The sequence below is a fragment of the Pseudophryne corroboree genome, chromosome 1 (assembly GCF_028390025.1).
Source record: "Pseudophryne corroboree isolate aPseCor3 chromosome 1, aPseCor3.hap2, whole genome shotgun sequence".
NCBI lineage: Eukaryota > Metazoa > Chordata > Amphibia > Anura > Myobatrachidae > Pseudophryne > Pseudophryne corroboree.
Window position 1 is genome coordinate 919,119,175 of NC_086444.1, and position 27,476 is coordinate 919,146,650.

Here is a 27,476-nt window from a genome sequence, read left to right on the forward strand (position 1 = left end):
CCTTATGATAACAGCTCACCATCAAAGGACATGGATGTACTGGAATGGTGGCTTGACACTTAAATGTCATGTATCAGCCACAATCAAATTCTCATTCTGGGGCATATGTATTAAAGCTTAGAAGTAGATAAAATAGAGAGAGATAAAGTACCAATCAATCAGCTCCTAATTTTCAAATACAGCCTTTAAATTGACATGAGCTGATTGGCTGGTACTTTATCTCTGCCTGCTTTATCTCTCTCTAAGCTGTGATCATAGGCCCCTCTGTCTTCTGTGGAGCATAGCCACATAATTCCCTCAAAAGATCTGCCCAAAGTCATACCTGCATTTGTATCGGTGCCGTAACTACGTGTGTGCCTGGCACACAGCGTAGTCGCCCTGAGGGTGCAATGGCCCCCATTCCCTAAAGTCAGCGGCTTGTAATGGAGTCAAATTGACTCATTACTAGCCGCCTGTGCTGGAGGAGGAGAGGAGCAGCGGAGAAGGAAGAGGAGGGAGGGGGAGGAGGGAGGGAGCCGCAGCAGCGCTATGTAATTGGTGGTGACGCCGCTGCAGCAGTCCCTCTCCTTCCACATAGGCTGACCGCTGCTGCTGTGAATGCTGGGATGCACTTCCCTCATCCCAGCATTCACAGCGGTAGCCTACCAATGCAGAAGGAGAGGGACAGCTGCAGCGGCGCCGCCGGCAATTACAGTGCGCTGCTGCTGCTCCTTCCTCCCCCTCCCTCCTCTTCCTTCTCCCCTGCCTCCGGAGATGCCAGCACCGAGGAGCCTGACTGCCTGAGCCAGCAGAGAGATGGTAAGTATCATCAATACTATCTTTCTGTCTGTCCATCTATTTATCGGTCTGTCTACCTAATGTGTAAAAGGGGGTCTCTGTCTGCCGTAATGTGTAAAAAGGGGACGCTGTCTGCCGTAATGTGTAAAAAGGGGACGCTGTCTGCCGTAATGTGTAAAAAGGGGACGCTGTCTGCCGTAATGTGTAAAAAGGGGACGCTGTCTGCCGTAATGTGTAAAAAGGGGACGCTGTCTGCCGTAATGTGTAAAAAGGGGACGCTGTCTGCCGTAATGTGTAAAAAGGGGACGCTGTCTGCCGTAATGTGTAAAAAGGGGACGCTGTCTGCCGTAATGTGTAAAAAGGGGACGCTGTCTGCCGTAATGTGTAAAAAGGGGACGCTGTCTGCCGTAATGTGTAAAAAGGGGACGCTGTCTGCCGTAATGTGTAAAAAGGGGACGCTGTCCGCCGTAATGTGTGAAAAGGGGCTCTACCTGGTGTAGTGGCGCTACTGTGCAACGAAATTTGAATAATGGAGACTGCTATAATATGTAATATGAATTGGTATTATTTTGTGGCCACACCCCTTCCCCATGAGGCCACACCCCTATATTTTTTGTGCGCGCCTATGCCGCGCACTGCCCCCACGGCACGCACTGTCCCTATTTTACATAAACATATGGGGGAGGGCGCCGATGCCCTATCTTGCACACAGCGCAAAAATGTCTAGTTATGGCACTGATTGGTATCATAACGTCTAATGCCCCTACACATGATATAGCTGCCAATCCCACGAATTGGAATGATATAGCAGCTATAACGTTACGTGTGTGGGCATGATATCGTCCATTGCGGGCAGACGTGGGGTCGTCTGCCTGCATCGCTGACCTTTCTGCATGTTCAAATGATCAGCGTTGCGGGCAGACGATCCTATGCAGCGCTATGCGGAGGAGGGCCGGTATAGCGGGCACTGAATCACCCCGTGTGTGGGGACCGCCCGATATGTCTGCCTTCGGAACACTCCATTGCATCGGCTGCGCACATCGCTCTGTGTGTGACCAGCCTTAGACTACTGCAATGCCCTCTACCTGGTCCAAAATACCACTCTCTACTCCCTCCCCTGGCTTCCTGTAAGATGGAACATTGATTTCAAATTGTCTTTCTGACTTTCAAATCCAGGCCCAAGGTACCTGAAGCAGCTTCTGCTCCCTTATTGTCCCCAACGTACTGCGATCTGTAGATGAAGGATTACTAGTAGTACCTAGAATGTCCTGGAATTCATCTGGATGCCGAGCTTTCAGCTTTGCGGCTTCGACTCTATGGAACTTGCTTTCCCGTATAGTTCCAGAGGCCCCACTTTCTAGAACAGGGCTGGCCAAACCAGTCTTCAAGATCTACCAACAGTTCACATTTTCCAGACCACCTAGCTAGTACACAGGTGTAGTCATTACCAAATAAGATGTGCTGCATTCATTCCTAACTGACAAGCCTACAGATCACCAGGAGGCCTGGAAAACATGACCTGTTGGTAGATCTCGAGGACTGGTTTGGCCAGCCCTGCTCTAGAATCCTTTAAAAACAGACTAAAGATTTTCCTGTTTACTCACGCAATTTCTCTAACGTCCTAGTGGATGCTGGGGACTCCGTAAGGACCATGGGGAATAGACGGGCTCTGCAGGAGACTGGGCACTCTAAAGAAAGATTCAGTACTACCTGGTGTGCACTGGCTCCTCCCTCTATGCTCCTCCTCCAGACCTCAGTTAGAATCTGTGCCCGGCCAGAGCTGGGTGCTTTTAGTGAGCTCTCCTGAGCTTGCTAATAAGAAAGTATTTTAGTTAGGTTTTTTTATTTTCAGAGAGCTTCTGCTGGCAACAGACTCTCTGCTACGTGGGACTGAGGGGAAAGAAGCAAACCTACTAACTGCGGCTAGGATGCGCTTCTTAGGCTACTGGACACCATTAGCTCCAGAGGGATCGAACACAGGACCTGACCTTGTCGTCCGTTCCCGGAGCCGCGCCGCCGTCCCCCTCGCAGAGCCAGAAGTCAGAAGCCGTCAGAAGCAAGAAGACATCGAAATCGGCGGCGGAAGACTCCTGTCTTCACATGAGGTAGCGCACAGCACTGCAGCTGTGCGCCATTGCGCCCACACTACCCACACACTCCGGTCACTGTAGGGTGCAGGGCGCAGGGGGGGGCGCCCTGGGCAGCAATTAGGATACCTCTTGGCAAAAAGACACACATATACAGCTGGGCACGGTATATATGTACGAGCCCCCGCCATTTTATTACACAGACCCGGGACAGAAGCCCGCCGCTGAGGGGGCGGGGCCTTCTTCCTCAGCACTAACCAGCGCCATTTTCTCTTCACAGCTCCGCTGAGAGGAAGCTCCCCAGGCTCTCCCCTGCAGTATCAAGGTACAAAAAGGGTAAAAAGAGAGGGGGGGGCACATAAAATTAGGCGCAAATTATCATAAACAGCAGCTACTGGGTAAACACTAAGTTACTGTGTAATCCCTGGGTTATATAGCGCTGGGGTGTGATCTGGCATACTCTCTCTCTCTCTGTCTCCCCAAAAGGCCTTGTGGGGTTTTGTCCTCAATTAGAGCATTCCCTGTCTGTGTGCGGTGTGTCGGTACGTTTGTGTCGACATGTTTGACGAGGACGGTTACGTGGAGGCAGAACAAGTGCAAGTGACTGTGGTGTCGCCGACGACAGCGCCGACACCTGATTGGATGGATATGTGGAAGGTGTTAAATGATAACGTAAGCTCCTTGCATAAAAGGTTGGATAATCGGTCAGGGTCTCAACCCGTGTCTGATTCTGCAGCTCAGAGGCCGTCAGGGTCTCAAAAGCGCCCACTATCCCAGTTGGTTGACACAGATGTCGACACGGATTCTGACTCCAGTGACGATGAGGCAAAGTTGCAGCCTAAAATGACTAAAGCCATCCGATACATGATTATAGCAATGAAGGATGTATTGCACATATCGGAGGAAAACCCTGTCCCTGACAAAAGGGTGTATATGTATGGGGAGAAAAAGCAAGAGGTGACTTTTCCCCCTTCACATGAGTTAAATGAATTATGTGAAAAAGCATGGGATTCCCCCAATAAGAAAGTGCTGATTTCCAAAAGGTTACTTATGGCGTACCCTTTCCCACCAGAGGACAGGGTGCGCTGGGAATCCTCCCCTAGGGTAGATGAAGCTCTCACACGCTTATCTAAGAAGGTGGCCCTGCCGTCGCAGGATACGGCCACCCTAAAGGATCCTGCAGATAGAAAGCAGGAAAGTATCCTGAAATCTGTTTATACACATTCAGGGACTCTACTGAGGCCGGCAATTGCGTCGGCGTGGATGTGTAGTGCTGTAGCAGCATAGACAGATAATCTGTCTGAGGAAATGGATACCTTAGACAAGGATACTATTTTACTGACCCTGGGGCATATAAAAGACACTGTCCTATATATGAGGGATGCCCAGAGGGACATTTGCCTACTGGGCTCTAGAATTAATGCAATGTCAATTTCTGCCAGGAGGGTCCTGTGGACTCTGCAGTGGACAGGTGATGCCGACTCCAAAAAACACATGGAGGTGTTACCTTACAAGGGTGAGGAATTGTTTGGGGACGGTCTCTCGGACCTGGTTTCCACAGCTACTGCTGGGAAGTCAAACTTTTTGCCATATATTCCCTCACAACCTAAGAAAGCACCGTATTACCAAATGCAGTCCTTTCGCGCACAAAGAAGCAAGAAGGTCAGAGGTGCTTCCTTTCTTGCTAGAGGAAAAAAGCTGCTCCTTACAGCTAGTTCCCAGGAACAGAAGTCCTCCCCGGCTTCCACTAAATCCACTGCATGACGCTGGGGCTACACGGGTTTAGCCAGGAGCGGTGGGGGCGCGTCTCCGACATTTCAGCCACCAGTGGGTTCGCTCACAGGTGGATCCCTGGGCTATACAGATTGTGTCTCAGGGATACAAGCTGAAAGTCGAGGTGATGCCCCCTCAACGTTACCTAAAATCGGCCCTGCCAGCTTCCCCCATAGAAAGGGAAGTAGTGGTAGCGGCAATTCACAAGCTATTTCTCCAGCAGGTGGTGGTAAAGGTTCCCCTTCTTCAACAGGGAAAGGGATACTATTCCACAATGTTTGTGGTACCGAAACCGGACTGTTCGGTCAGACCTATATTAAATTTAAAGTCCCTGAACATTTATCTGAAAAGATTCAAGTTCAAAATGGAATCGCTCAGAGCGGTCATTGCAAGCCTGGAAGAGGGGGATTTTATGGTGTCTCTGGACATCAAGGATGCTTACTTGCATGTCCCCATTTATCCGCCTCATCAGGAGTACCTCAGATTTGTGGTACAGGACTGTCATTACCAATTCCAGACGTTGCCGTTTGGGCTCTCCACGGCACCGAGAATATTTACCAAGGTAATGGCAGAAATGATGGTGATCCTGAGAAAGCAAGGAGTCACAGTTATCCCATACTTGGACGATCTCCTCATAAAGGCGAGGTCAAGGGAGCAGTTGCAGATCAGCGTAGCGCACTCTCAGGAAGTGTTGCAACAGCATGGCTGGATTCTGAATATCCCAAAGTCGCAGCTGATTCCTACGACGCGTCTGCCCTTTCTGGGCATGATTCTGGACACAGACCAGAAGAGCCTTCTCCGTCGGGAGAAACACCTTCAAGAGCTTGTGACTCTAGTCAGAGACCTCTAAAAACCAAAACAGGTGTCTGTGCATCACTGCACGCGAGTCCTGGGAAAGATGGTGGCATCGTACGAAGCCATTCCCTTCGGCAGGTTCCATGCGAGGATCTTTCAATGGGATCTGTTGGACAAATGGTCCGGATCGCATCTTCAGATGCATCGGCTGACCACCCTGTCCCCCAGGGCCAGGGTGTCTCTTCTGTGGTGGCTACAGAGTGCTCACCTTCTCGAGGGCCGCAGGTTCGGTATACAGGACTGGGTCCTGGTGACCACGGATGCGAGCCTCCGAGGGTGGGGGACAGTCACTCAGGGAAGAAACTTCCAAGGGTTGTGGCTTGTCTGCACATAAATATCCTGGAACTAAGGGCCATATTCAACGCCCTGAGTCAAGCGGAGCCCCTGCTTCGCAACCAACCGGTGCTGATTCAGTCAGACAACATCACCGCGGTGGCTCATGTAAACCGCCAGGGCGGCACAAGAAGCAGAGTCGCGATGGCGGAAGCCACCAGGATTCTTCGGTGGGCGGAGAATCACGGGCAAGCACTGTCAGCAGTGTTCATTCCGGGGGTGGACAACTGGGAAGCAGACTTCCTCAGCAGGCACGACCTTCACCCGGGAGAGTGTGGACTTCATCACGAAGTCTTCATTCAGATTACAAATCGATGGGAACTGCCACAGGTAGATATGATGGCGTCCCGTCTCAACAAAAAGCTACAACGGTATTGCGCCAGGTCAAGAGACCCTCAGGCGATAGCTGTGGACGCCCTGGTAACACCGTGGGTGTTCCAGTCGGTCTATGTGTTTCCTCCTCTTCCTCTCATACCCAAGGTGCTGAGAATCGTAAGAAGAAGAGGAGTGAGAACAATACTCATTGTTCCGGATTGGCCAAGAAGGTCTTGGTACCCGGAACTGCAAGAAATGTTCACAGAGGACCCATGGCCTCTGCCTCTCAGACAGGACCTGTTGCAACAGGGGCCCTTCCTGTTCCAAGACTTACCGCGGCTGCGTTTGACGGCATGGCGGTTGAACGTCGGATCCTAGCGGAAAAAGGCATTCCGGATGAAGTTATTCCTACGCTGATAAAGGCTAGGAAGGACGTGACAGCAAAGCATTATCACCGCATATGGCGAAAATATGTTGCTTGGTGTGAGGCCAGGAAGGCCCCTACAGAGGAATTCCAACTGGGCAGATTTCTGCACTTTCTACAGTCTGGAGTGACTATGGGCTTGAAGTTGGGATCCATAAAGGTCCAGATTTCGGCCCTATCCATTTTCTTTCAAAAGGAACTGGCATCTCTTCCTGAAGTTCAGACGTTTGTTAAGGGAGTGCTGCATATTCAGCCCCCTTTTGTGGCACCTTGGGATCTCAACGTGGTGTTGGGTTTCCTGAAATCCCTCTGGTTTGAACCACTTAAGACCGTGGAGCTAAAGTATCTCACGTGTAAGGTGGTCATGCTATTGGCCTTAGCTTCGGCTAGGCGTGTGTCAGAATTGGCGGCTTTGTCATGTAAAAGCCCCTATCTGGTTTTTCATATGGACAGGGCAGAATTGCGGACTCGTCCCCAATTTCTGCCAAAGGTGGTGTCATCTTTTAATTTGAACCAACCTATTGTAGTGCCTGCGGCTACTCGTGACTTGGAGGATTCCAGGTTACTAGATGTAGTCAGGGCTTTGAAGATTTATGTAGCCAGAACGGCTGGAGTCAGGAAAACTGACTCGCTGTTTATCCTGCATGCCCCCAACAAGTTGGGTGCTCCTGCTTCAAAGCAAACCGTTGCCCGCTGGATCTGTAACACGATTCAGCAGGCTCATTCTGCGGCTGGATTGCCGCATCCAAAATCAGTGAAAGCCCATTCCACAAGGAAGGTGGGCTCTTCTTGGGCGGCTGCCCGAGGGGTCTCTGCTTTACAGCTTTGCCGAGCTGCTACTTGGTCGGGTTCAAACACATTTGCAAAATTCTTCAAGTTTGATACCCTGGCTGAGGAGGACCTTGAGTTTGCCCATTCGGTGCTGCAGAGTCATCCGCACTCTCCCGCCCGTTTGGGAGCTTTGGTATAATCCCCATGGTCCTTACGGAGTCCCCAGCATCCACTAGGACGTTAGAGAAAATAAGATTTTACTCACCGGTAAATCTATTTCTCGTAGTCCGTAGTGGATGCTGGGCGCCCGTCCCTAGTGCGGACTTTCTGCAATACGTGTACATAGTTATTGCTTAATAATGGGTTATGTTGGCATGCATTGTTGATGCCCTGTTGTTGTTCATACTGTTGACTGGATAAGTGTATCACAAGTTATACGGTGTGATTGGTGTGGCTGGTATGAGTCTTACCCGGGATTCCAAAATCCTTTCCTTATAATGTCTGCTCTTCCGGGCTCAGTTTCCTTAACTGAGGTCTGGAGGAGGGGCATAGAGGGAGGAGCCAGTGCACACCAGATTGTACCAAATCTTTCTTTAGAGTGCCCAGTCTCCTGCGGAGCCCGTCTATTCCCCATGGTCCTTACGGAGTCCCCAGCATCCACTACGGACTACGAGAAATAGATTTACCGGTGAGTAAAATCTTATTTTTCCCTTTTTATTTCATAAATTACATAGCCCAAATGCTTAGTTCTCTTCTCTCTTAAGCTTATTTTGTAGCTTGTGTTTTTTTAAATGCACTTTGAGGCCTGTTGGGATTATTATTATTATTATTATTATTATTATTGTTACTACTAGGTGATTCATCGCGCCCTACGGTAGCTCTTCACACCGTCGTGAAGGGCTACGCTCCCTTAACCCTTGCACACTCTTCTGGCGTGCAGTAGTTGTATTATATGGAGTATTACCTCCAATCATAACTGTGAGAGGTTAAATATTGCACAGACAAATGGCGTGCGATGGTTAAGGGGTCGTAGCCCCTTGCAACGGCGTGAAGAGCGCACGCAGGGCCTGATGAATCACTTAGTAGGTGCTGTGGTTGGGGGAGTGGCAGGTGTGGGGGATATGCGGATGTGGGAGGGGGGCCAAGGGTGGGGGGTGGGGGTCTGGAGCCACCGCGGGTGAGACTGGCGCTGCGGGTGGGGGATGGGGTCCGGAGCCACCGTGGGTGGTGGAGGGGGTAATCCTTCTCCTCGTGGAAATAGCTAGGCTGCTTTCCTCCCTTTGGCAGTGGCTCTCCCGGAGACTCGCACAGCAGCCAATCACTATTGTTAGCGCCAGTGTCCCAACGCACCGCATTACAGGGAAGAAACTGCACTCCATAAACTACAGGTCCCAGCAGTCCTTAGCTCCTGAATGCTTCGAGGGTTGCTGTAGTTTATTTGGTGCGTATACTTTCCTGTAATGCGGCGCCATGGGACACCGACGCTAACAATAGTGACTGGCTGGCAGAACTGACTGACTCGCTGAATCAATGTAAAAGGTGAGAGTGCTGTGTAGTGTCAGCGTCCAGACATTACCCTCCGCGATATCACCCACTCTATTCGTTACATTAGCCATCTCGTGGGCTCCCAGGCCGGCAGGCCAGGTGCTGTGTTGCGGAGTCAGGGCCTCTGGGGATCTGTGCGCGGCTGTGGCGGGGAGGCACTTCTGTGATATCACGCGCAGAGGCGGCTCCGGGGCTCAGAGTATGCAGCGCTGGGAGGGCTATAAATGCCTTCCGCTGCGCTGCTTTCATACACACTTATGCCGGTGGCCGCAGCAGCTTGTGTTCCACGTGCGCTGCGGCTAGGGAGTGGGGATTATTGAGGTGTCATTCCGACCTGATAGTAGCTGTGCTAAATTTAGCACAGCTACGATCACTTACACTGACATGCGGGGGGAAGCCCAGCACAGAGCAAGTCCGGCCCACATGTCGGGCCAACACATTTTAAGTCCCCAAAACCTTTTTATTTGCCCTCTAATATATACTTCTGTAGTGTTATCCTATGACACTTTGTCCTTATTGGGGGTACAGTATGATTTCCCCATTTCTACCAGCAGTTTTCGCTGGTTAACACATCGCAGGTCACCTGTTTTCATGATTTTCGAATAGACTAGGTCGAAAAACAGGAGTGCGCATACCCAGAATAAGCAGTTTTTGCAGGTGATAGGTGCAATAAATTTACCCGTGATCGCGTTTCACTTTTGATACCCCCTATGTCTTGGAGTTAGAAAAGAATATAAAAATAGAAACTAAAACAGTGCATACTTTCTTGCATTTCAATGAAAGAAACAAAAATGGTCGTTTTGTCTATCTGTGGATATGACGGTCTGTATACTGTAACCATCCTGTTTGAGGCACGTGACATGGGTTATACGTGGATTACTGTTTCATAATATAGAAACATGATTTTCTGTGTCTTGCTAGCAAAGTAGTGCAGTGTTGTCAAACCGTGTGGTTGGATGAGATTATGTCAATGTTTTAGCTGCTCCCCTTCATGAATAAAGTGCGTTACTAGCTTGCCACTAACACGGTCTCTGTCATATTGGACGAATTAGCCCGTATAATACTTACCAGTTGATGTTTTGGGTGGAAATCAATGTGTAATTCTTAGCTGCATTTCCGTGTTGGATGCACTTTGTGTGACTGCAAGCTGTGAAGTGATGTCTGGAAACAGTGGTTGGCAGGCTTACGTGGGAGACATATCAGTGGGCTCAGTTAGTATTGTTTTGCATTGAGATTTGTTTAGAGCAGTGGTTCTCAAACTCGGTCCTCAGGACCCCACACAGTGCATGTTTTGCAGGTAACCCAGCAAGTGCACAGGTGTATTCATTATTCACTGACACATTTTAAAAGGTCCACAGGTGGAGCAAATTATTTCACTTGTGATTCTGTAAGGAGACCTGCAAAACATGCACTGTGTGGGGTCCTGAGGACCGAGTTTGAGAACCTGTGGTTTAGAGAGATCCTGTGGAGATTGAGCACCACCCGTGTGACCATGTGATATGAGAAGGGATTCAGTTTTTTCTTTTCCCTTTAGACTATATTAGAACACTGGTTATTGAGGAAAATGTTACATTTATGATACCTGTATATCACTGAGCAGTCTATTGGGAACCTATCTGAGATAGGTTGTGTTGTACGCTGAGGCAATGTTTTTCGCAGTTTGTCTTTAGCCGCACTGCACGTGTGCAGATTAGGACCCAAGGGTTACTCAGATACCCGATGGTCACACAGTTGAGCCGATGCTGCGTCTGTGGTGTACAAAGAAGAAGCGGCTGTAGCTATGGCGTACAACTATGAATCAGACCCTTACTGACTGACACAGACATTGTGTTGTGGTCAGCATAGCATAATAAAAATCTCCCTTTATTGCTATAATACTATAGTGTGGTAATGTCTGATATTTCTATGTGGTACTGACTGTGTCATTGGTAGTATGTGAACTGTTCCCGAATTGTTTTACTAACCAGTGTTCTGCTAAACTCAACCTAGGAAACCTACTCTTAAAATCGCAGTTTCATGTGGGCAATAACTTAATATGTTTGTAATCATATTTCTCTGACGTCCTAGTGGATGCTGGGGACTCCGTAAGGACCATGGGGAGTAGCGGGCTCCGCTGGAGACTGGGCACTCTAAAGAAAGATTTAGTACTATCTGGTGTGCACTGGCTCCTCCCTCTATGCCCCTCCTCCAGACCTCAGTTAGAATCTGTGCCCGGACAGAGCTGGGTGCTTTTAGTGAGCTCTCCTGAGCTTGCTAATAAAGTATTTTAGTTAGGTTTTTTATTTTCAGAGAGCTTCTGCTGGCAACAGACTCTCTGCTACGAGGGACTGAGGGGAGAGAAGCAAACCTACTAACCATTAGCTCCAGAGGGATCGAACACAGGACCTGACCTTGTCGTCCGTTCCCGGAGCCGCGCCGCCGTCCCCCTCGCAGAGCCAGAAGACAGAAGCCGGCAGAAGCGGAGATGACATCGAAATCGGCGGCAGAAGACTCCTGTCTTCACATGAGGTAGCGCACAGCACTGCAGCTGTGCGCCATTGCACCCACACTAACCCACACACTCCGGTCACTGTAGGGTGCAGGGCGCAGGGGGGGGCGCCCTGGGCAGCAATTGTTACCTCCTAGCGAATGCTGCATATAGACAGTGGCACACTGTTATATGTATGAGCCCCCGCCATTTATTTTACTAAAAATCGCGGGACAGAAGCCCGCCGCTGAGGGGGCGGGGCCTTCTTCCTCAGCACTCACCAGCGCCATTTTCCTTCCACAGCTCAGCTGAGAGGAAGCTCCCCAGGCTCTCCCCTGCAGAATCACGGTAGAAGGGTAAAAAAGAGAGGGGGGGGGGGGGGCGCACATAAATTTAGGCGCATAAATCATAATACAGCAGCTACTGGGTAAACACTAAGTTACTGTGTAATCCCTGGGTTATATAGCGCTGGGGTGTGTGCTGGCAAACTCTCTCTCTGTCTCTCCAAAAGGCCTTGTGGGGGTCCTGTCCTCATTTAGAGCTTCCCCTGTGTGTGTGGTGTCGGTACGCGTGTGTCGACATGTTTGACGAAGAGCGCTATGTGGAGGCAGAGCAAGTGCAGTTGAATGACGTGACGGTGCCGACACCTGATTGGATGGATATGTGGAAGGTGTTAAATGATAATGTAAACTCCTTACATAAAAGGTTGGATAAAGCTGATACCTCGGGCCAGTCAGGGTCTCAAACCATGCCTGATCCTACAGCGCAGAGGCCCTCAGGGTCTCAAAAGCGCCCACTATCCAAAATGGTTGACACAGATGTCGACACGGATTCTGACTCCAGTGTCGACGACGATGATGCAAAATTGCAACCAAAAATGACAAAAGCTATACGTTACATGATTATAGTGATGAAGGATATTTCTCTATCGTCCTAGTGGATGCTGGGGTTCCTGAAAGGACCATGGGGAATAGCGGCTCCGCAGGAGACAGGGCACAAAAAGTAAAGCTTTTTCCGATCAGGTGGTGTGCACTGGCTCCTCCCCCTATGACCCTCCTCCAGACTCCAGTTAGATTTTTGTGCCCGGCCGAGAAGGGTGCAATCTAGGTGGCTCTCCTAAAGAGCTGCTTAGAAAAAGTTTAGCTAGGTTTTTTATTTTACAGTGATTCCTGCTGGCAACAGGATCACTGCAGCGAGGGACTGAGGGGAGAAGGAGTCAACTCACCTGCGTGCAGGATGGATTGGTTTCTTGGCTACTGGACATCAAGCTCCAGAGGGACGATCACAGGTACAGCCTGGATGGTCACCGGAGCCACGCCGCCGGCCCCCTTGCAGATGCTGAAATCAGAAGAGGTCCAGAATCGGCGGCTGAAGACTCCTGCAGTCTTCTAAAGGTAGCGCACAGCACTGCAGCTGTGCGCCATTTTCCTCTCAGCACACTTCACACGGCAGTCACTGAGGGTGCAGGGCGCTGGGAGGGGGGCGCCCTGGGAGGCAAATGAGTACCTATAAAGGCTAAAAATACCTCACATATAGCCCTAGAGGCTATATGGAGATATTTAACCCCTGCCTAATTTTTCTAAATAGCGGGAGACGAGCCCGCCGGAAAAGGGGCGGGGCCTATCTCCTCAGCACACGGCGCCATTTCCTCTCACAGCTCCGCTGGTCAGGACGGCTCCCAAGTCTCTCCCCTGCACTGCACTACAGAAACAGGGTAAAACAGAGAGGGGGGGGCACATTTATGGCGATATTTTGATATAACAAAGCAGCTATAAGGGAGCACTTATTATAAGGCTATCCCTGATATATATATAGCGCTTTTGGTGTGTGCTGGCAAACTCTCCCTCTGTCTCCCCAAAGGGCTAGTGGGTCCTGTCTTCGTTAGGAGCATTCCCTGTGTGTCTGCTGTGTGTCGGTACGTGTGTGTCGACATGTATGAGGACGATATTGGTGTGGAGGCGGAGCAATTGCCAAATATGAGGATGTCACCCCCTAGGGAGTCGACACCAGAATGGATGCCTTTATTTATGGAACTACGGGATAGTGTCAACACGCTAAAGCAGTCGTTTGACGACATGAGACGGCCGGACAATCAATTAGTGCCTGTCCAGGCGACTCAAACACCGTCAGGGGCTGTGAAACGCCCTTTGCCTCAGTCGGTCGACACAGACCCAGACACAGGCGATGACTCCAGTGGTGACGGTGACGAATCAACCGTATTTTCCAGTAGGGCCACACGTTATATGATTTTGGCAATGAAGGAGGCGTTACATTTAGCTGATACTACAGGTACCACTAAACAGGGTATTATGTGGGGTATGAAAAAACTACCTATAGTTTTTCCTGAATCAGAAGAACTAAATGACGTGTGTAATGAAGCGTGGGTTGCCCCTGATAAAAAGCTGATAATTTCAAAGAAATTATTGTCATTATACCCTTTCCCGCCAGAGGTTAGGGAGCGCTGGGAAACACCTCCTAGGGTGGACAAGGCGCTAACACGCTTATCTAAACAAGTGGCGTTACCCTCTCCTGAGACGGCCGCACTTAAAGATCCATCAGATAGGAGGATGGAAAATATCCAAAAAAGTATATACACACATGCAGGTGTTATACTACGACCAGCTGTAGCGACTGCCTGGATGGGCAGTGCGGGGGTAGTTTGGTCAGAATCCCTGATTGAAAATATTGATACCCTGGACAGGGACAATATTTTACTGTCGTTAGAACAAATAAAGGATGCATTTCTTTATATGCGTGATGCACAGAGGGATATATGCACACTGGCATCACGGGTAAGTGCTATGTCCATTTCGGCCAGAAGAGCTTTATGGACGCGACAGTGGACAGGCGATGCGGATTCAAAACGGCATATGGAAGTTTTGCCGTATAAAGGGGAGGAGTTATTTGGAGTCGGTCTATCAGATTTGGTGGCCACGGCTACAGCCGGGAAATCCACCTTTCTACCTCAAGTCACTCCCCAACAGAAAAAGGCACCGACTTTTCAACCGCAGCCCTTTCGTTCCTTTAAAAATAAGAGAGCAAAGGGCTATTCATATCTGCCACAAGGCAAAGGTCGAGGGAAGAGACAGCAACACGCAGCTCCTTCCCAGGATCAGAAGCCCTCCCCGGCTTCTACAAAAGCCTCAGCATGACGCTGGGGCTTCTCAAGCGGACTCGGGGACCGTGGGGGGTCGTCTCAAAAATTACAGCGCGCAGTGGGCTCACTCGCAAGTAGATCCCTGGATCCTGCAGATAATATCTCAGGGATACAGGTTGGAATTAGAGACAGATCCACCTCGCCGTTTCCTGAAGTCTGCTTTACCAACGTCCCCCTCCGAAAGGGAGACGGTGTTGGAAGCCATTCACAAGCTGTACTCTCAGCAGGTGATAGTCAAGGTACCTCTTCTGCAACAAGGGAAGGGGTATTATTCCACTCTTTTTGTGGTACCGAAGCCGGATGGCTCGGTAAGGCCTATTCTAAATCTGAAGTCCTTGAACCTGTACATAAAGAAGTTCAAGTTCAAAATGGAGTCACTCAGAGCAGTGATAGCGAACCTGGAAGAGGGGGACTTTATGGTATCCTTGGACATCAAGGATGCGTATCTCCACGTTCCAATTTACCCCTCACACCAGGGGTACCTCAGGTTCGTTGTACAAAACTGTCACTATCAGTTTCAGACGCTGCCGTTCGGATTGTCCACGGCACCTCGGATCTTTACAAAGGTAATGGCCGAGATGATGATTCTTCTTCGAAGAAAAGGCGTATTAATTATCCCATACTTGGACGATCTCCTAATAAGGGCGAGGTCCAGAGAACAGCTAGAGATGGGATTAGCACTGTCTCAGGAAGTGCTAAAACAGCACGGGTGGATTCTGAATATTCCAAAATCCCAGTTAATGCCGACAACTCGTCTGCTGTTCCTAGGGATGATTCTGGACACGGTTCAGAAAAAGGTTTTTCTCCCGGAGGAAAAAGCCAAGGAGTTATCCGAGCTTGTCAGGAACCTCCTAAAACCAGGAAAGGTGTCTGTACATCAATGCACAAGAGTCCTGGGAAAAATGGTGGCTTCTTACGAAGCAATTCCATTCGGCAGATTCCACGCAAGAATTTTCCAAAGGGATCTGTTGAACAAATGGTCAGGGTCGCATCTTCAGATGCACCTGCGGATAACCCTGTCTCCAAGGACAAGGGTGTCTCTTCTGTGGTGGTTGCAGAGTGCTCATCTATTGGAGGGCCGCAGATTCGGCATACAGGATTGGATCCTGGTGACCACGGACGCCAGCCTGAGAGGCTGGGGAGCAGTCACACAAGGAAGAAACTTCCAGGGAGTATGGACGAGCCTGGAAACGTCTCTTCACATAAACATTCTGGAACTAAGAGCAATATACAATGCTCTAAGCCAGGCAGAACCTCTGCTTCAGGGAAAACCGGTGTTGATCCAGTCGGCCAACATCACGGCAGTCGCCCATGTGAACAGACAGGGCGGCACAAGAAGCAGGAGTGCAATGGCAGAAGCTGCAAGGATTCTTCGCTGGGCAGAGAATCATGTGATAGCACTGTCAGCAGTGTTCATCCCGGGAGTGGACAACTGGGAAGCAGACTTCCTCAGCAGACACGATCTTCAACCGGGAGAGTGGGGACTTCATCCAGAAGTCTTCCACATGCTGGTAACCCGTTGGGAAAGACCAATGGTGGACATGATGGCGTCTCGCCTCAACAAAAAACTGGACAGGTATTGCGCCAGGTCAAGAGATCCGCAGGCAATAGCTGTGGACGCGCTGGTAACGCCTTGGGTGTACCAGTCGGTGTATGTGTTTCCTCCTCTGCCTCTCATACCAAAAGTATTGAGAATTATACGGCAAAGAGGCGTAAGAACGATACTAGTGGTTCCGGATTGGCCAAGAAGGACTTGGTACCCGGAACTTCAAGAGATGATCACGGAAGATCCGTGGCCTCTACCTCTAAGGAGGGACTTGCTTCAGCAGGGTCCCTGTCTGTTTCAAGACTTACCGCGGCTGCGTTTGACGGCATGGCGGTTGAACGCCGGATCCTAAAGGAAAAAGGCATGCCGGAAGAAGTCATTCCTACTTTGATTAAAGCAAGGAAGGAAGTAACCGTGCAACATTATCACCGAATTTGGCGAAAATATGTTGCGTGGTGCGAAGATCGGAGTGCTCCGACGGAGGAATTTCAACTGGGTCGATTCCTACATTTCCTGCAATCAGGATTGTCAATGGGTCTCAAATTGGGATCTCTTAAGGTTCAAATTTCGGCCCTGTCGATTTTCTTTCAAAAAGAATTGGCTTCAGTCCCTGAAGTCCAGACCTTTGTTAAGGGAGTGCTGCATATACAGCCTCCTGTGGTGCCTCCAGTGGCACCGTGGGATCTCAATGTGGTTTTGGATTTCCTAAAATCTCATTGGTTTGAACCACTAAAAAAGGTGGATTTGAAATATCTCACATGGAAAGTGACCATGCTTATAGCCCTGGCTTCTGCCAGGAGAGTGTCAGAATTGGCAGCTTTATCTTACAAAAGCCCATATCTGATTTTCCATTCGGACAGGGCAGAACTGCGGACTCGTCCGCATTTTCTCCCTAAGGTGGTGTCAGCATTTCATCTGAACCAGCCTATTGTAGTGCCTGCGGCTACAAGTGACTTGGAGGACTCCAAGTTACTGGACGTTGTCAGAGCATTAAAAATATATATTGCAAGGACAGCTGGAGTCAGAAAATCTGACTCGTTGTTTATATTGTATGCACCCAACAAGATGGGTGCTCCGGCGTCTAAGCAGACGATTGCTCGTTGGATCTGTAGCACAATCCAGCTTGCACATTCTGTGGCAGGCCTGCCACAGCCTAAATCTGTAAAGGCCCACTCCACAAGGAAGGTGGGCTCATCTTGGGCGGCTGCCCGAGGGGTCTCGGCATTACAACTTTGCCGAGCAGCTACGTGGTCAGGGGAGAACACGTTTGTAAAATTTTACAAATTTGATACTCTGGCTAAGGAGGACCTGGAGTTCTCTCATTCGGTGCTGCAGAGTCATCCGCACTCTCCCGCCCGTTTGGGAGCTTTGGTATAATCCCCATGGTCCTTTCAGGAACCCCAGCATCCACTAGGACGATAGAGAAAATAAGATTTTACTTACCGATAAATCTATTTCTCGGAGTCCGTAGTGGATGCTGGGCGCCCATCCCAAGTGCGGATTATCTGCATAAATTGTACATAGTTATTGTTAACTAATTCGGGTTATTGTTGAAGGAAGCCATCTTTCAGAGGCTCCGCTGTTATCATACTGTTAACTGGGTTTAGATCACAAGTTGTACGGTGTGATTGGTGTGGCTGGTATGAGTCTTACCCGGGATTCAAAATCCTCCCTTATTGTGTACGCTCGTCCGGGCACAGTACCTAACTGGAGTCTGGAGGAGGGTCATAGGGGGAGGAGCCAGTGCACACCACCTGATCGGAAAAAGCTTTACTTTTTGTGCCCTGTCTCCTGCGGAGCCGCTATTCCCCATGGTCCTTTCAGGAACCCCAGCATCCACTACGGACTCCGAGAAATAGATTTATCGGTAAGTAAAATCTTATTTTTACACATATCAGAGGTAAACCCTGTCCCTGACAAGAGTGTATGGGGAGAAAAAGAAAGAGGTGACTTTTCCCCCTTCACATGAGTTAAATGAGTTATGTGAAAGAGCGTGGGATTCCCCAGATAAGAAAGTCCTGATTTCCAAAAGGTTACTTACGGCATACCCTTTCCCTCCAGAGGACAGGGTGCGCTGGGAATCCTCCCCTAGGGTAGATAAAGCTCTAACACGCTTATCTAAGAAGGTGGCCCTGCCGTCGCAGGATATGGCCACCCTAAAGGATCCTGCAGATAGAAAGCAGGAAAGTGTCCTGAAATCTGTCTATACACATTCAGGGACTTTACTGAGGCCGGCAATTGCGTCGGCATGGATGTGTAGTGCTGTAGCAGCGTGGACAGATAATCTATCTGAGGAAATGGATACCTTAGACAGGGATACCATTATGCTGACCCTGGGGCATATAAAAGACACTGTCCTATATATGAGGGATGCCCAGAGGGACATTTGCCTACTGGGCTCTAGAATTAATGCAATGTAAATTTCTGCCAGGAGGGTCCTGTGGACTCGGCAGTGGACAGGTGATGCCGACTCCAAAAAACACATGGAGGTGTTAACTTACAAGGGTGAGGAATTGTTTGGGGACGGTCTCTTGGACCTGGTTTCCACAGCTACTGCTGGGAAGTCAAACTTTTTGCCATATATTCCCTCACAACCGAAGAAAGCACCGTATTACCAAATGCAGTCCTTTCGCGCACAAAGAAGCAAGAAGGTCAGAGGTGCTTCCTTTCTTGCTAGAGGCAGGGGCAGATGAAAAAAGCTGCACCTCACAGCTAGTTCCCAGGAACAGAAGTCCTCCCCGGCTTCCACTAAATCCACCGCATGACGCTGGGACTCCACGGGTGGAGCCAGGAGCGGTGGGGGCGCGTCTCCGACATTTCAGCCACCAGTGGGTTCGCTCACAGGTGGATCCCTGGGCTATACAGATTGTGTCTCAGGGATACAAGCTGGAATTCGAGGTGATGCCCCCTCAACGTTACCTAAAATCGGCCCTGCCAGCTTCCCCCATAGAAAGGGAAGTAGTGGTAGCGGCAATTCACAAGCGATTTCTCCAGCAGGTGGTGGTAAAGGTTCCCCTTCCTCAATAAAGGCGAGGTCGAAGGAGCAGTTGCAGATCAGCGTAGCGCACTCACAGGAAGTGTTGCAACAGCATGGCTGGATTCTAAATATCCCAAAGTCGCAGCTGATTCCTACGACGCGTCTGCCCTTTCTGGGCATGATTCTGGACACAGACCAGAAGAAGGTGTTTCTCCCGCCGGAGAAGGCTCAAGAGCTTGTGACTCTAGTCAGAGACCTCTTAAAACCGATACAGGTGACGGTGCATCACTGCACGCGAGTCCTGGGAAAGATGGTGGCATCATACGAAGCCATTCCCTTCGGCAGGTTACATGCGAGGATCTTTCAATGGGATCTGTTGGACAAGTGGTCCAGATCGCATCTTCAGATGCATCGGCTGATCACCCTGTGTCTCTTCTGTGGTGGCTACAGAGTGCTCACCTTCTCGAGGGCCGCAGATTCGGCATACAGGACTGGGTCCTGGTGACCACGGATGCGAGCCTCCGAGGGTGGGGGGCAGTCACTCAGGGAAGAAACTTCCAAGGGTTGTGGTCAAGTCAGGAAACTTGTCTGCACATAAATATCCTGGAATTAAGGGCCATATTCAACGCCCTGAGTCAAGCGGAGCCCCTGCTTCGCAACCAACCGGTGCTGATTCAGTCAGACAACATCATCGCGTTGGCTCATGTAAACCGCCAGGGAGGCACAAGAAGCAGATTCGCGATGGCGGAGGCCACCAGGATTCTTCGGTGGGCGGAGAATCACGTACAAGCACTGTCAGCAGGTATTACGCCATGTCCAGAGACCCTCAGGCGATAGCTGTGGACGCCCTGGTAACACCGTGGGTGTTCCAGTCGGTCTATGTGTTCCCTCCTCTTCCTCTCATACCCAAGGTGCTGAGAATCGTAAGAAGAAGAGGAGTGAGAACAATACTCATTGTTCCGGATTGGCCAAGAAGACCTTGGTACCCGGAATTGCAAGAAATGCTCACAGAGAACCCATGGCCTCTGCCTCTCAGACAGGACCTGTTGCAACAAGGGCCCTGCCTGTTCCAAGACTTACAGCGGCTGCGTTTGACGGCATGGCGGTTGAACGCCGGATCCTAGCGGAAAAAGGCATTCCGGAGGAAGTTATTCCTACGCTGATAAAGGCTAGGAAGGACGTGACAGCAAAGCATTATCACCGCATATGGCGAAAATATGTTGCTTGGTGTGAGGCCAGGAAGGCCCCTACAGAGGAATTCCAACTGGGCAGATTTCTGCATTTTCTACAGTCTGGAGTGACTATGGGCTTGAAGTTGGGAACCATAAAGGTCCAGATTTTGGCCCTATCCATTTTCTTTCAAAAGGAACTGGCGTCTCTTCCTGAAGTTCAGACGTTTGTTAAGGGAGTGCTGCATATTCAGCCCCCTTTTGTGCCACCAGTGGCACCTTGGGATCTCAACGTGGTGTTGGGTTTCCTAAAATCCCACTGGTTTGAACCACTTAAGACCGTGGAGCTAAAGTATCTCATGTGGAAGGTGGTCATGCTATTGGCCTTGGCTTCGGCTAGGCGTGTGTCAGAATTGGCGGCTTTGTCATGTAAAAGCCCCTATCTGGTTTTTCATATGGACAGGGCAGAATTGCGGACTCGTCTGCAATTTCTGCCGAAGGTGGTGTCATCTTTTCATTTGAACCAACCTATTGTAGTGCCTGCGGCTACTCGTGACTTGGAGGATTCCAGGTTACTAGATGTAGTCAGGGCTTTGAAGATTTATGTAGCCCGAACGGCTGGAGTCGGGAAAACTGACTCGCCGTTTATCCTATGTGCCCCCAACAAGTTGGGTGCTCCTGCTTCAAAGCAAACCGTTGCCCGCTGGATCTGTAACACGATTCAGCAGGCTCATTCTGCGGCTGGATTGCCGCATCCAAAATCAGTGAAAGCCCATTCCACAAGGAAGGTGGGCTCTTCTTGGGCGGCTGCCCGAGGGGTCTCGGCATTACAGCTTTGCCGAGCTGCTACTTGGTCGGGTTCAAACACATTTGCAAAATTCTACAAGTTTGATACCCTGGCTGAGGAGGACCTTGAGTTTGCCCATTCGGTGCTGCAGAGTCATCCGCACTCTCCCGCCCGTTTGGGAGCTTTGGTATAATCCCCATGGTCCTTATGGAGTCCCCAGCATCCACTAGGACGTCAGAGAAAATAAGATTTTACTTACCGGTAAATCTATTTCTCGTAGTCCAGAGTGGATGCTGGGCGCCCGTCCCAAGTGCGGACTTTCTGCAATACGTGTACATAGTTATTGCTTAATAATGGGTTATGTTATGTTGGCATGCATTGTTGATGCCCTGTTGTTGTTCATACTGTTGACTGAATAAGTATATCACAAGTTATACGGTGTGATTGGTGTGGCTGGTATGAGTCTTACCCGAGATTCCAAAATCCTTTCCTTATAATGTCTGCTCTTCCGGGCACAGTTTCCTTAACTGAGGTCTGGAGGAGGGGCATAGAGGGAGGAGCCAGTGCACACCAGATAGTACTAAATCTTTCTTTAGAGTGCCCAGTCTCCTGCGGAGCCCGCTATTCCCCATGGTCCTTACGGAGTCCCCAGCATCCACTACGGACTACGAGAAATAGATTTACCGGTAAGTAAAATCTTATTTTCTTGTTTGCAAGTAAAGCTCATTTATTAGCAATATTGCTGAGATGGGATTATTATTAATGTTTCTGCTTTTAACCAATAATTTAATATCGTGGTTGATGACTTACTGGGGGGAAATTCAGTTGTTTTTCCCTGCAGCTGCCAATAGATGGTGCCAGATGGAGCAATTCAATTGTTGCTCTGTTCAGGTGCAATTAGCCTTGGGAGGACACATTGCAGCTCGCACTACATGGAAGTGGCGAGATGAAATGTGTGGAAAGTTGGCTATTTGGTCACCCAAATAGAGCTTTTCATGTCGCGCCCATTACTTTAAATGTGTTTAGATGCTTTATAAGGTAAGTCTAGACTGTTTGTGCGCGGCATGCGTGATAAAAACAACCCAAACATTTGAATAGTGCCCTGTGAGTAGTTGGTAATATAACATTGACTTTACTTTTTCTCTTATTTTCTGGGATTCACAATAAAGGAAAAAGAAAAGGTAAGGGGGAATTCAGTTGCAGACGAAAGGTGCAAATTGTCATTACCGCAGTGTTTAAATACTGGCAATGGCACCGCATCTTGCACCACTCGCCCAACCAGCTGAATCACGAATTTCAAACAAAAGTGCTCCCTGCCCTGTGGGGGTGCAAGCTGTTTTGTGTGAGTTTAGGCTGCCGTCATGTGCACTGATTGTGCAGGCTGATGTCCTTAACCCGCAATTGAATAAGCTTACTTCAAATGATTTGTTTTTTGTGTGAATAAAAAACAATTAACTTCTCATCTGCAGGTCATGTTTTAAACATGAATTTAATGGCGTCTTTAGTTTGTAAACTTTGTCACTACAACCTGCATCTTTTTTCCCATCATCCTCTCTTGTGCATTGTAGCAGAATCTCTGGACAAAGTAATCATTGTTTAATTTTCTGGTAGTGTTCTTAAATTAGTGTCTTAATATGCTGACTTAACTGGTTTTGGACATCTATAGTTAAGCAAGAATATATAATTGGCTGTTGCACTACAAATCGGTAGGAATGAGGTTCATTCATATGTTCCTGCCTCCATTTATAGGGCTACCGCTGAAAATGACAAAGTTGTCACGTACACTAGACCTCGTAAATACATCCATTCATCAGGGGCTGACCCTCCAGAGCTGGGATATGTTGACATCCGGACTTTGGCAGACGGTGTGTGCCGCTATGACCTGAACGAGATGGATGTTGCTTGGCTGGAGCTAATTAATGAAGATTTTAAAGAAATGGGTAAGTTCTTTCTGACCTGCTGCAGTATGTAGACAGCTCTTACAATATGCTAATACTGTAAGCACACTGGCTTCAATGTCAAATGCTAAACACACACGTGCGTCATCTAGCTTAGTTCTGCTACTCATCCTTCACCATCCCTTGGTTGTCACTGCAAGTCAGCGATCTTTTCGTTATTGGTTTTTGTTGTTCTGTGCAATAGAGCAAAGTATTCTGTATAGATATTTGAAATGGATATTTTTTTTTGTCAGATATTTTTCTTATTACCATCAGCTAGATCATTGGGGGTCATTCCGACCCGATCGCTCGCTACAGTTTGTCGCAGCGATCGGGTCGGAACTGCGCCAGCGCCGTAGTGCGCCGGCGCATGGCAGCCGTTGGGACCTAACGATCGCCAGAGGCGGTCGCTGGGCAGGAGGGGGCTGAACGGCTGCGTTAAGCCGCCGTTTAGGGGGAGCGGTCCAGCCAACGCAGGCGTGGCCAGACCGTTGGGGGTGGGGGGGGGTCCGCGGCAGCTGCGCTGGTCGGGAGCTACTCTTGAAGTGCAAAGGCATCGCAGCACTGACATGCGGGGCGGACTAGCCCTGTGCTGGGCGTCCCCCCGCATGTCAGTGTGAATGATCGTAGCTGTACTAAATTTAGCACAGCTACGATCAACTCGGAATGACCCCCATTGTCCTATAAACGTGTAGCTTTATCAGTGTCTTATGAAGCCTAGTCAGTATTTTGCTAGCTAGCTTCATATTAATCCTTAGGATTATATGGGGGTGATTCAGACTTGGTCGTAGATGTGCTAAATTTAGCACACCTACGATCACTTTCACAGACATGCGGGGGGACGCCCAGCACAGGGCTAGTCCACCCCGCATGTCTGGCTCTGCTCCCCCTGCACAGGTACAAAAGCATCGCACGGTGGCTGCATACTTTACACAGCTTGCGATGCGGATGCGCGGTCCTTCAGGATCGGCATCGCAAGCAAAAATAGACTGTGCAAGCAGTCCAACATTGACTATATCGGCGGGGCTGGGCCCCGTAAACTAGTCTGTCGGACTAAAGCCGCATCGCTCCGTGTGTACCTGGCTTTACACTGTCACTCAAAATTATAATCCTGACAAAAGTGAGCTATGGTTACTGTTTAGGGCTTATCTGCACACAGACTCCCTCCCAGCATTGCAGCTAATAGACACGTGAGGAATCCCTATTTTAGTTACTACAAAAATGCCTCTGTATGTACACGTGTGTATATCTATCATATACTGTATAATGTATGTATATGAAATGTATCTTTATTGATTTACATTTTAAAGCAGCGTGCTGCTCACAATTACTCACTAGATTACCACAGTAACTGTACACATTTCAGTATGACTTTCCTGACGAGCCCATTGGCTCTATGGATGGCAGTAAAGGACAAGGCAGTGGTTGTGGTTATAGACCATGAGACACAGGCGCGACCCGGCACTCAGGATGAGGAATACAAGTTATTTTTGTGTAATGACTAAATAAATGACCTTAGGGTTGTTCCTGTCATTTTAAGAAAGAATCCTTGTTGTTGTTATACTGCAAAACACATCCCCTCGAGCAGTGGCTCCAAGTCGGTAAGACAAGCTAAGCTTTTGTGGTATTATTGTGAATGGCTTCTGGTCATTTCTGTACTAAGGAGTTCAGTAAGTGATCAGTATGTTAGTGATGTTGTGTGCACTTGGGCTCAGCATGTAACCCGGCTTCTTTCTGACTTCTTATGTTTATGTCTGTGACTGCAGGCCTGCCGCAGCTGGACGAGGACATCATGGAGCGAGCGATGGAGGAGTTTGAACAGAAGTGCTATGACAACATGAACCATGCCATTGAGACGGTGGAAGGTCTAGGCATAGAGTACGACGAGGATGTTGTGTGCGATGTCTGCCAATCTCCTGACGGAGAAGACGGCAATGAAATGGTCTTCTGTGACAAGTGCAACATCTGTGTACATCAGGTTAGCACATGTGGTGTGTCTATGGGTAGAACCGGTGTTTTTATGATTACAGCATTTACTTGTAGTAAGGGTGCAGACAACAAATACATATATTATTATTATAGATTATTTGTCAAGTGCTTTCTTCTTACACAGAGCCATTTCAGTCAGGGAATGATGCAGGGACACCAACAATACTGTACAATGTGTTGCTGGCATACTGACAACAAATTTTGCATCTTAATTTGGTAAAAGTATTTAGGATTTGTATATTGTCACAGAAGAATTTGTGCAAAGTAGCAAGTTGCGACTGAGATGCATTTTCAGCAAAAATACACCCACCACCAGCAGAGTATTACGGGACTTGTCAGCTGACTCCCACCAGTCAACACTTTCTGCGTGGCATATTGAGGATAGATGTATGAGGACTCATCTGTACAGTGCAGAAACCATTTTAACTAAAACTTAAGGAATGTATATCACCTTTTACAGAATACATCTTAAAGGGGGTCACTCACAGAGACTGCATAATGCCCACCCACTGTTTCAATTTGTAGTAGGAAACCTTGCAGGCTTTCCTTGCCGTGTAGAAAGGTCTTGCTAACTCCATGGGAGAAATGATTTGGGCCTCTTGTGTGAAGCATTGATAATAAATCTTTGCCCGAAGCATGGTGAGCGAAGCGGCGCACTAATTGGGGTTCCTGGTCAGTGTACAGTGAAAACGACACCAACATTTAAAAAAAAACTTATGTCGACCTTTTGATCTGTCGACCTAGAGGCCCTGTCGACATATAATCCCTGTCGACCTAGTTACTGTCGACCAATAGTGGTCGACCTAAGTGTGGTTGACCTTCAATACCACACCCAAACATTTTACCCTTTTTTCACTCATATATGTCCCTATTGTATATAGGATAATATGTTATTTATGCTGGTTGTTTTTATACTGGCCTCAACATTCTGACATGCCTTTATAATAGTCCACTATATTTATTATTTATTTATTAACTGTTTCTTATATAGCGCAGCAAATTCCGTTGCGCTTTACAATTAGAAAAACAGTAATAGAACAAAACTGGGTAAAAGCAGACAGACATAGAGGTAGGAAGGCCCTGCTCGCAAGCTTACACTCTATAGGGATACAGAGTATGTTGATCGTTATTACACCACTACTCGTTATTATAAATCTAATTTTGCAGGAAAAATGACACTACTGATGTGACTGTATGTAATAATATTAGAGAGGGTAACTGTCCAATAGATGCTTCACATGTTTCACCCCTGTAGTGAAACTGGCATATGTTTTAGCAGGATTTGTATATTCTCCTGAGTTACAGCTATGTGGTTTATGTTAAGAAGCTTTGAAATGTAATGGTGTAATGTAAAGGATCAGCAGGTGGCTTATGGGCCCTTCACACTGGACGAGAATACTGAAAGATATGAACGATGTCGTTCATTGATGAACGAGATACCGTTCATATCTTTCAGTGTGGAGGCACCAGCGATGAACGATGCGCGGCCCGACGCTCGTTCATCGCTGGTGTCCCGTCGCTTGTGCATGTAGGCCAATATGGACGATCTCGTCCATATTTGCCTGCACTGCTATGGAGCCGGGTGACGGGGGGAGTGAAGAAACTTCACTCCCCCCTTCGCCGCCGGGTCGCCCGTCGGCCGTATCCGCCATCGGGCAGCTCGGCGGCGGATCGCAAAGTGTGTAGGGCCCATAAGGGGAATCTTGAATCCGTTTTTGAATTTTGTATATCTTGTAATGCTGGGTACAAAGTGCCCCTGTAACATGTAGTTGGAGTGTCTGGGGCTTGGCCCTACAAGCCGTTATGTCTTGGACATTTTAATCAAAACTGGCTGCAAAAAGCTATATTTAGTTTCTCTTGTCCACAAATAGCCATCGTTTTCCCCACTCCACTAATTTATAGAGGTTTAGGTAGGTTTCACCTATCGGGTGTATGCGGAGGTAACCCCTCAGCATAGGTCATATATTTAGACTGTTAACTAGCTTTCATTATCTCTTCAGGCTTGTTATGGCATCCTGAAAGTGCCAGAAGGAAGTTGGCTATGCCGGACGTGTGCCATGGGGGCACAGCCAAAGTGCTTATTGTGTCCGAAGAAAGGAGGCGCCATGAAGCCCACACGTAGCGGAACTAAATGGGTCCATGTCAGCTGTGCTCTGTGGATTCCTGAGGTACATTTGAGAGCATAAAAACCAGGGTTGTAAGCACTGTGCTAGAGTACGAAATCATTTCTTAATTAACATGTCTGCTTTTTGTAGTTGAAACCACGGGGATTCTAAAGTAATAACAAAATGTTAATACTGTAACCATATACACATACAGTTACAAATAAACACTAAAAAAATCTTAATGAGTTACCAAAGCATATAAAGTAACAATATCAGGTTTTTGAAAAGCACCATTATATACTCCACAAATGGCCACAAATAAGAAATCCCAATGGATTGACACAGTAGAATCAATAAATAGCAGAGTGAAAGACAGTACTGTGAGTCATTGGCCAACCCCGGAGAACATTCTGAGAACGGGTTTTAAACCACATAACATTATGGCCACCACCAGCAACACCA

The 27,476-nt window shown here is 48.6% G+C and overlaps 1 protein-coding gene across 8 annotated transcripts in view; it reads left to right on the plus strand.

Annotated features, from left to right (window-relative positions):
* Positions 1–27,476, plus strand: part of JADE1 (jade family PHD finger 1) — a 212,423-nt gene that overhangs the window by 128,980 nt on the left and 55,967 nt on the right. For all 8 annotated transcript variants that reach the window (XM_063920341.1, XM_063920339.1, XM_063920337.1 and 5 more), the window contains exons 5-7: positions 22,733–22,923; positions 24,687–24,898; positions 26,910–27,077. In XM_063920341.1, coding sequence (XP_063776411.1) covers positions 22,733–22,923; positions 24,687–24,898; positions 26,910–27,077 — 571 coding nt within the window. The remainder of the gene's footprint in view (positions 1–22,732; positions 22,924–24,686; positions 24,899–26,909; positions 27,078–27,476) is intronic.